This window comes from Pipra filicauda, unplaced genomic scaffold (assembly GCF_003945595.2).
Source record: "Pipra filicauda isolate LSUMZ 115617 unplaced genomic scaffold, ASM394559v2 scaffold575_size278286_pilon, whole genome shotgun sequence".
Classification (NCBI taxonomy): Eukaryota; Metazoa; Chordata; class Aves; order Passeriformes; family Pipridae; genus Pipra; species Pipra filicauda.
The window spans coordinates 76,304-86,935 of NW_024104726.1; the positions used below are offsets into that span (position 1 = coordinate 76,304).

Genomic DNA, 10,632 nt, shown 5'->3' on the forward strand with positions numbered 1-10,632 from the left:
TTGAAGCTGACTGGTTACGTTTCCAAAATTCCATATTTCACAACTGAAAGTAATCAGATACATAAAGTATAGGCAGACCTTCTCCCAGTTGGATTAAGAATCAAATGGCATTTACAGTGTCTAGGACACATGTGAGACTCTAAGATGCTCTCACAACATAACTGGTAGTATGACTAAAAACTACCAGATGAATACAAAAGATGGGTACAAAAGGAGGCAGCTTAATATGAAAGAACTAATGCAATGTAGGAACAACAGCAAAAAACCAACCTGCTGACTTAAGTTGCCAGATACTTGACGTTTCCTCATGTAAGTTACACAAGGAATGGAAAAAGATTGTTTTTAATCTCCTCACTATGTTTTCCAGAACTAACAAGAAAGCCTTGGGAAAGGACAAATACAGTGAATGGAAGCAAGTCACCTGTTATCTCCAGGTACTCCCCTCAGCTGTCTTTTCCTTATGTTTGCAGTTGCACATGCTGCTGAAGATGGTGGGCTAAAATAGCAAAGCTCACCTTAATAGTGTTAAAAGTAAAATGTGTGGGTTTAAAATTACTGCTGCGAAACTGCTTTTTGGCAGTTCTAAGTAGGAATCAAGAGTCACTTTTGGAGAATGCTAGTAAGTGAAATTTTTGACAGTAAAATCAAAATTAAAACTCAAAAATATTCTTTAACAATTGCTAGTATATAACTTGAATTACTAAGTTGTATATGTGCCTATAGCAATGTTTAATTTTTTCTATTTATTTGAAGTCTGAAATTTCCTGCAAGGGAAAACCAAACTCAGTGCTGCAGTTCACACATTCAGTAGTAAATCTAGTGAATAGGTGTTCTCCCTTCTATCACTGTGCTAGTCATAGAATGGTGTTGTAGATATTTAAGCTATCTTGGTAAGATTTGATTCTGTGACAATTTTCGGTAGCTGTCTCATACCAATCTAAGGAAGTCTGTCATAAAAGACTACATCCTTCACTGCATTAACCAGCCTTTGGTAACTTGTCAGCTGGAACTTCAGTAGGTAGTGGGTGTTTCAGTAGGCATTTCAGTAAGTGAAATTGTTGCTTTAGGTATTTTTTTTGGAGGTATGTTTAATTGCCATTTACATTAAGCAGAAGGCTTGGGGTTCACTTAGAATTCCTGTATGTTGTGTGTACAGAGGTTAAAGGATTCTGAACTGTGATAATCTGAAAGAATTACCTGAATTTCTTGAGAGAAAACAAAAGAACATGTTAAACTTTAGAATGCTATGTTTGAAATTACTTGAATTCTCCTTAGAAGTCTGGTCTGTTGGAAACAGCTATACAAGATTTGGTGATTATAGTATTAAAAACAGCTGTTCTTTAAGTGACCTCACTTGTAGTTGAGTTTGCCAGTTCAGTTCTAAAATGCAACACTAAACATTCTCAGCCTGTATCAATATCCATGTCTGTCCTTCTTAAGTAACTTAATCCCAGGAGCTCAAGGTGTCTGCAGCCTTGATTCTGGTTGCTTGCTTTGTTTTTTGTCAAAAAGCAGGTGACATTGGTGATGATGTTCTCTCTGTTACACTGTCAGTGTAACAAAATGCTGCATTGCCTTTGGCTTTGACTGTCCACTGCCTTCTTCCCCCTTACCCCCCAGCAGGTCTTACCTGCTTTAACCAAGGTCTCTTGTACTGATACCTCATTCTGCTTCAATGTGTGGCATTGAGGGGGAACTTGTCACAGAAATATTTTGTGTAAGGAATCCTAAAGAGCATTTTAGATTTCATATTGTTTAAAACAGTTGCTGACCTGTCCCTTTGGCTGTAGATACCCTATGGATAAGCAGTTGAAGAAAGTGAAGGGATTAATAAGTAGGGCAGCTGTCCACGTCGGACTCTTTTGGGGAGTCTGGGATGTTCTTAAGTCTTGTTTCTACCTGACCCTGCAATAGCAGGTTCTTGTAAACTGTTTTATGCATCTAATTTCACTGATCTTTTTTCAACTGGTGAAATTCAGAGTTGCTGAGGTCTTTTAAAAAAATATTTTCTGACCTAGAGGAGTACAGGACTACAGAGGATTTTTGAGATTTCTCTTGAGATGCATTGAGACAGTCTCTCCATCAAGCTTTTGTCTTCACTCACCCAGTGGAAAATGTTGATAGAATTCAAGTTGATATGGGCCTTCATTGGTGTATACTCTAAAAATACTTCTAAAATAAGAATTCTGTGTTTATTGAACATCAGTATTATTTTCCAATGCTGTCATAACCTACTTGCAAGTGCCATAAGCGTATACTTTAAGATTGCTGGTACAGCTTTCTAGTCAGGGTTTACAAGTTGCTTTGCCAGGATGAGGAATGTTTCACAGACCAAGAAAGAAAAGGTGTCAGAAGAGGTCTCCCTTGAATATCCTTGCATTTTTCTTAATTCTCTACGCTTGCTAAGTTTGTCTCAGCAAGCAGCTTGTTAAACTTTCTTTGAGTGAGTTAATAAAAGGGTGTTACTATTTGAAACACTAGTACTGTGTTTGCCAAAAGGGGATATCTTTCACCTGGTAGGGCTTGAGAACCTGCTTCCAACCTCTACAGAGAGGATATGAGTCATCTACAGAGGTTAAGCAAAGTGTGCTTAAGAAACTGGCAAGTAAGCGAAATTTTCTCTTCAGAGCTTCCAAACAGGTTGACAATGAAGTTGTTGTTATTCAGAATGAATGTTCTAAGCATTTTAAAATAAGCTAGTGTCCTGTTTAAAATCAGGCCTTTTTTTTTTGTAGCAAACCGAAAAGACTTAAGCTTTGTGCTTTTATTTCCTGAAACATTCAAATAGAACTCTTGGACCTACTGAAACTCCATGGTGTTTGAGGTGCTAAAACTGAACAAAATTAAGACCTATTATAGCTTGTTAAGGTAGTGTTTCTCCCCTTCGTAGACGGGAATCTCCGTGGAAAAATCTGCTTGCTTCTGAAAACAGGTTCTATGATTCATTAAACAGGTATCATCCTGTTGGGATTTGAGACTTTGTAATAACCACTTTGACCAGTTCAGGGTTGGACTTTTTTTACATGGATTGGTAATCACCACACTCACCATCTCTTCACATTTTGTTTGTCCAGTTGAGCCCATTTTTGCACTTGTTAAAGGCAGATGGTGTCAAAGGCAAATTGAGATGGCTTAAGAACCAGATATGAATTCATATTAAATACTGGTTTTCTGGCAGTCTCCACCTGCAAAGATGCCAATTCCTGTTGAATGCCAGGATTTAGTGAACCGTTTGTGGCATTTTCAAAATGGTTTTCAAAACTGTAAAGTTTAGATACACAGGAATAGCAATTACTTTTCCGAGTGAGTTTTCACATTTGCTTTTTGATAGAAGACTTGTTAAACATAAATTAATGTTTCTATTTGGAACATACTCACAAGTTAGAGTCAACATCATGTATTTTTTTTTCTGTAGATCTAAGTTTCACTCTCTAGTGGTACTCATAAAGTACTGACATTTAAACCTTCCTTAGGAGAACTTTCCACAGGTAGAAGTGTCACAGACCCCTCAGAATTACTGAGTCAGATTCCAGCTTTGCTTTTTGTGAAGGCACTCACTGTGGTGATTACTTAATCTTTTGTATGAAAAGTTCCCCTTTTAGCTACTTATCTTGGGTGGTGTATTCTGCATGTTGGCATGAAAAAAAATCTTTACCTTGCATGCTTGATTTAAGGTGTGTTAGGGACTGTCAGAGTTGCCTCACTGTCCTGTTAGGCAATGCTATGAAAAACCACACGGGAGAGCTCTTTAGCTGTCTATGGATCGAATGGTTGGGATGATTTATTGACTGAATTTCAGTAGTTAACATTTTCCTTAATGGCAACTGCATTCACTGTTAATCTTTCTTCTGAGCAAGTTGAAGAGGGAGGAAAGACAGGTAGATTTTCCTGATAATAGAAATTATTTAGTTTACAAGTTGCTGTCTTTCAATATTTAAATTAAGAATGTCTTGCATTTCGGAAAGCAAAAATGGAAGACATTCTTAAGACTGAGGGGTAGAGTTTTATAAAGAAGCTTTCCTGTTGAGATTTTTGACAGCAGGAGTAGGTCATGTAGGGTGGGTAAAGCTGACTTTTTATTCTGAAGCTCTGAAGAAAAAAAACCATGAAGCAGTCGTTTTCTTTGAAGTCATCTCATTAAAACATTAAAGTCATAAGTTATTTTTTAAAAATTTTAAAAAATATTTAAGTATATTCTTGTTTGGACTTTTCTATTAAGGCAGTAGGTGCCTGTTATCAATTGCCAGGAGCTGTATTTAAGAGGATACTGGGGGTTTTTTCAGTCATGTTTGTTAGATGCTGTAATACCACAGTGCGTGGGAACAAAGTGGTAGTCAATGGAAGTGATCAGAAACTATATATGAAGAATCTGAAAAACTCATACTATTCTGCTTGGAGTAAGTCGGGGTTCACGGTTTGAGGTGTAAACTGCAACTAACACTTCAGGTATCAGATACTTCATGAAACAGCAATTGCCAAAGATCTCATCTTGATGAATATTTTAGAGCATGGAATTCTTCCATTATGAACTAAGCACTGTAAATACGTAAAGAGTTTTGTAAAAGATCCTAAACCGTGGTTTGCCTTCATAGCATTAGCACAGTAGATTTTGTGGTGGTTGCAAGGTGAACTCTATTTTTCAGCTTCTTTTGCTATCAAGTTATTCAGTATTTCATCTTTTGTCTTACTTGGTGGATTGTGTATTTCTTTTTGGGGTGTTTCAAGCAATACTAACGTTAGCAGTTTCTCTCTTGGAACTTACATTTAAACAGTGTAGGCTTAAGTCTTAAGAGCCGTAGCAATTGAGTATTGGGATCCCACATGAAGAACAAGTATCAAACCAACATTTTGGTGTGTGCAGTCTTTTCTGTTTGGAGTCATGTTTTGAGTGTTCTTGCTTCAGGTAGCAGCTCCAGAAAATATTCCTGTCAGGTTGTAAAAGTCATCAAAACAATCCAGTGTGGTGTTCATTCAGCTCTTATTGAACAAAACCCATGTAATAGGATAACTTCTCTGTGAATGAACTGCTGTCCTGTAAAGGAAGATGTATGAAAGCTGAAGGGTAGCGATTTGATAAAACAAACTAGGAAATATATGCATATATATGTTTGCTATTCTTTTTCTTTTGAATGAGAACACAACTTTTTTTTTTTTTGGTTAGCTAAATTAAAAATATACAAATAAATGAGAACGCAAACATGGGATACACTGCTTGTGTCCTTCACGCATTCTGCTTTTTTCTGAAAAAAAGTAGGTTTGTAGTGCATATTCAAAAGAAGATAAAGCACAGAATTGTGCCTTTCTTACTGTTTGTTTTCTTTTTTTTTGTTCCTGTCCACCTTCCATTGTAATAAATAAGGCTGCACCATCAGGTGACAAATCCAGAAAAGTGCAGTGCTTAATGAATTTCTCCTGTGTAGGAATTTTGAAGTGACACACTGAGTTTAGGCCAGGCTTTTTTTGTTCAGTGAAATAGGTCCCAGTTTAGTCTACTCATACCCTGCCCTTCCTCAAAGTTAGCGTACTGTGATAATTCTAAACACTGGGGAAACCTCTTGACATGAACTTTGTCCCACGCCATCCATCCATCCCTCCCTGCTTTGGAGAACCGTTTTGGTATTCCTGCTGTCAGCATCTAGATACTGTCTCTGCTCATAGCTGTAGTAAGTACATGAGTCTGAATTACACCTTCTATAAAAGAGGGGGTCGGGAAAGAGAAGTGAGAAGTCAGAAGATCCACTTTTTTGGAATCTGTGTTAAAAAATGCAAGATGATCTTGGAAAGCAAGTCTTTGTCTTAAGAGAGTATTGCATCAGGGAACACCGAACATAACCTAGTCCAAACCACTGAATTTCCTCTCACATATTATCTTACTGTTGTTACAGTAAGATACCTGCTTTCAGTAGCTTTAAAAAGCAATTGATGGAATAATTTAATTTGGAAGGGTGTCAGATAAGGTTGCTCAACCATGTCCTGTCAAATGTTAAAAATCTGCCAGGGTGATTCCATGGCATTCATACAGTCAGCATCAACATGTAGTCATTAGTTAGTGGGAGTGTTTCCTTAAGAGAACCTCTTTTGAATGAGTAAGCAATTGAAAAGATAAAGTATTTGATGTCTGAAGGCGTTCAGCTTTTCATGCCCATTATGAAGAAATCAGAAACCACTGACAGTGAAATGTCTGCTACTTTGAAAGTTCTTGGTCTGAACTAATAACTCTTATTCATATGGTAATTAATATTTCCAGAGTGTGGAGAACGTTTTCGGTTGTTGCTTTCTATTCTGTGTGGTATTTTGGATCTGCTTGATTTTCCCACCCTCCCACTCTCAGCATTTTTTTTTTCATTCTGATTCTTTACTATGTTTTCGATAGACAAGTGTTAGTAAGTTTGATGGGGAAGTCCTATGTATCCTGTACTCATGAATGTGTTTTTGTACTGCAGACCAAAATCTACACCAACGGGACAACCTAGTGCCAATGGAGTACAGTCAGAAGGTCTAGATTATGACAGATTGAAGCAGGTATGTATATAATGCTTTGAATGGGCAACTTGGATATATAAGGGCTTGTAGCTGTCCCATAGCTTGGTAGTTCCTTCTAGACCATTCCGATTTAGTGGTTGGCTCTAAATTGGGTTATGGATCAGCAATCTGTTCTCATTGCTTCTGGATTGAGTCCTGACTCAGCAGGCAGTTCTAGAATGGGTTCTGGCCTGGTGGGAGGTCCTGGAGCATGTGTGGGTTTGTTCTAGAATCTAGTTTTGTCATCTCGAGAGGATTTGTGGGACTCTTGCTACAGCTTCCATGAAATGCTGCTGCTGATAGCAGTCTAGCTGCTTTTTTTTTCCCTTCTTCTTTTTTCCTGGTCTGCTTTTATTTCTTTTCTGTGGTTCTTTCAAGTTGAAGGCACAGAAGATGAGGACCCCATCATCCCGTAAAGCACAGGTCTCCCATGTTTTACAGTGCACTCATTCCCACTGCCTCTGTTAAGATTATTTTCTCTGGAGGCAAAATCATCTCAAACTCTATGTCTACTGCGCACATGTCAAACTCTTACTTGCCCTTGCCAGAAACTGGTGGCCACACTCCCACTCTAAGGCTTCTTGCTGTTTGCCCAAGAGTCTTGTATAAGACTTGGCGAATGGGGAGACCTACCTACTCTGCAGCTTGGTACATGCTCTTACACCAGGAATGCCTTCAGGCAGGAAAAGTGTGTCCATGCATGTGTTGGTGCAGCTCATAAGGAACCCAACAAATGTAGAGCACATGACAGTAATTGCATGCTCAGTTGTGAACAGCACGGTTGTGAACAGCATGCTGACCCCAACACTGGAAAAGAAGCAGCTGGAATCCCCTAGATGACTTTTGTGCTCACTACGGATTTGGCGAGGAGATGACAGTCTCTTTTGCAGAAACAGACACTACCCCCCCACTCTGCTTGTAGACACATTATCAAATCATCAGTTAACATCACTTAGAGGAAAGGATGGAGAAAACAGCAAGCAGGAGGTGGCACCTTTGCCCTGTTGCCTTCATTCCCTCACATTCTGCTTGGCAACCGGGACCTTGATAACTTGATCTCCCTTTTTTCTTCTTTGACTATTTCCTTGGCTTGTGGTGCTTAGTTAGCTCCTTCTTTTGCATTCCACATCACATTTCACCTGTAGCAAAGCTTCCTTAGTTTAAAGAAATGTGCCAAGTTTTGGGTTTTTTTACTTTTTTTTTTATTTGGCAGTTATATTAGTGCACTATTCTGACTTTGAAATGTCACTTCTCATAAGTTCTGTGGAAATAAATTTATAGGACTTCTATGGAAATCAATTTATAGGACTTCTATGGAAAGTTTTTCTCTGTATTGTACTGCAGTAAGGATGTTTTATGGATGCCTGCCTTAGGTTTTGAGGATTAACTTGGAAGCTGAAGGGTGGGTTACGTGTTTCAGAAGGGTGAAGTGTTGTTTGGAAGAATTGGATTGGAAGAATTTTCGATTTCTCTCCACAGAAAATTACAGGTGGCAAAACTAATCTGTTCACTGATCTGTTATTTTTGTTTTGATGCCACAGGACATTTTAGACGAAATGAGGAAGGAGTTAACAAAATTAAAGGAAGAACTCATTGATGGTAGGTACTGCTGTGTTTGCTGTTGCTGTTGAGTTTTAGAGTAAGTAGCTACAGGTGCTTTATAATGTGTTTACAAAGTGTTTCCAGCCTTGGGAATTATATATTGGTAAAACTAGCTTTGTTCTTAGCCTGGTGGCAAACCATTTGTGCCAGACCTGTTCTGATTGATGTGCTTTGTTTTCTCTCCCGGGAATTTTGCTTTAGTAGAACATTTATACCAAGTAATGTCTTTTAAGAGTGGTTGGAGGGATGCTGTATTTGGGTGATTTGCAGTTGTCCTTAGTATCATGTGGTGGTAGGTAGGTTATTTTGAAATAATCCAGAGATGCCGAGGTGCGTATTTCAAAACTGGTAATATTCAGACTAGAATGGTGCTTCCAACTTTGTCTTCTCTTTGATTTGTAACATAGGAGTCAAAGAAAAGAATTCTCACAATTTTAATTTTTAACAGAAGACCTTTTCGTAAGTAGTCTTCTGTAGTTAAGAGAAAACACCGAGAAAGAGCGATCTTAAAGGTCCACCAGTCAGGAATTAAATAAAACTCTGTGTATAATTTACTGCCTTGGTGGGCTTTATTTTTTTTTTTTTTTTGCTTTGTGGAATGTACCAAAATAAAGTATTAGGGGGAAAAAAAAGTCATATTAAACTCATACGACTGCTGATAAAATATCAAAGTCATCAGCTGATATTGTAGAAAGAGCTGGCTGGTTTTGGGCTATAGAAAATGTAGTGCTTTTCCCTATATTTTGACTGTGGTATGTTGTACCTCAGCCTTTTACAACAGTGCAGTGCAAACTGTACAGGGCCCTGAGGCTGCTCTTAGAACAAACAAAAAAACTTAAGTGAGCCCAAACATATGCTCCTTGATAATCCCAGTGGTAGTGGTTGTCATTAGGTAAGGTCATAGGCTTACTGGAGATGGGAACTGAAAAATAAGATGTTAACTTTACAGGAAGGAAAAGAGTAGTGCCTGGTTGATAATTACAATTGTCTGAAGCCACATGAGACTGTCTTATTCACACTGTAAGACTGTTGGAGCAGGGTGAGCCTTCTTTAAGGGGTCAGTTGAGTATTCTGGCTTTCTGCCTTGACTGTGACTATTTGATTTGCTAATTTTCTCTCTCTTTCTCTCCAGCTATCAGGCAGGAACTGAGCAAGTCGAATACTGCATAGAAAGACTAGTACTAAGCCGATGTGACTCTTTAACTTGATATAAAACTGACTACGTTTTGTGAGCTGTTAGAAGAAAACGGAGACAGACAGACAGACACTTGGAAGGAGGGAGAAACAACCTATTCTGAAAAGCTTCAGACACATCACTCTGGTGATATGCTATTCCCCCTCCTAGTTTGCAGCTTTTTTCTGACCTTTACAGCAGGGTGGAAGAGACTCTTAAAGTTACTGTAATGATTATGCAGAAATTCCTACACCTATCAGACAAGATCACAATGCTTTGAAGTCTACTCATGTCAAGTTAAAATTGCACATGTTTCAGAATTCATGCTGGTTTAAAGGTAAACCGGTGGGAGAAAATGAACCTAACTTGAGAGATTACAAGTCAGACTTACAATTTACTAAGAAGATTACAATAAATACAATGATCCAGCGAAAACTGGTTTTAACCCCCAAAGACAGATGTATAACCCGGCACCCTGGGACAAGAACAGTGCTTGTTAGCCCCTGTGCTGAGCACCACGTGGTCCCTCGGGTGCAAAGTAAAAGGAAAGGAAAACCTGTTGGTCCAGATGATGGTCGCAGTCCTGTTGAGGTAATGATCGCAGTTGCAGTCCTGTTGGAGTTCTGGTCTTTCTCTCGATCTGCCGAGTGGTACCAGAAGTCCCAAAACCCCAAGATTATATGTGCTCAGGTTCAGGTGGGAATGTCCAGTACCTCCCCCAGGGCAGGGAGTTTCACAATGGGTGATTTAACTCTGTGAGTCATGGGATATTTTTGGAGTCTTTAATGGTCTAGGTCCTTGCAGCTGCCTATTATGCCAGTCCAGTATGGCCCATTAGCAGAGATGACCCCTCAGGCTGGGTGTGAAGGTGCTAATGCTTCCCGGAGGGGAGTAATCACAGCTGAGTCATTAGTGTAAAGACAAAGAAACACTCCTCACAGAGTTCTTTAACGCCCAGCTTGTAGCCTGAGGTGTCAGGTGTGCCCTGGGCAGCTGCTGCAAATGATCTATTATTAACAGTCCATCAGAAATGACATAGAGGGTGTAGAATACACAGTTTTGGTTATACCCACATTGTGATAAACTGGTCCCGACCCCTGTAACTAGGACAGTTGTTAAGACAAAAAACAGGGAAAAGCTTGGGAAGGCTTTTCAGAGAGGTTTTCTTTATTAATGAAGGAGCAAGTTATACTGTTGTACTTCAAATGTATCTCAGGTTTGTCTTCCTATCATATCTGATATTTCCATGAATAATTTAAGAGATCAGATGTGTAGAAGTTCGGTTCACAAAACACGGAACAATTAGAAACGCGCGCTTTTAAAGGGCAATATTT

General features: G+C 38.9%; 1 protein-coding gene across 4 annotated transcripts in view; it reads left to right on the top strand.

Annotated features, from left to right (window-relative positions):
* Nucleotides 1-9,777, top strand: part of ENAH (ENAH actin regulator) — a 76,148-nt gene extending 66,371 nt beyond the window's left edge. For all 4 annotated transcript variants that reach the window (XM_039387541.1, XM_039387544.1, XM_039387542.1 and 1 more), the window contains 4 exons: nt 368-434; nt 6,444-6,522; nt 8,064-8,121; nt 9,257-9,777. In XM_039387541.1, the coding sequence (XP_039243475.1) occupies nt 368-434; nt 6,444-6,522; nt 8,064-8,121; nt 9,257-9,294 (242 nt within the window). In that variant the 3' untranslated portion in view covers nt 9,295-9,777. The remainder of the gene's footprint in view (nt 1-367; nt 435-6,443; nt 6,523-8,063; nt 8,122-9,256) is intronic.
* Nucleotides 9,778-10,632: the final 855 nt, after the last annotated feature.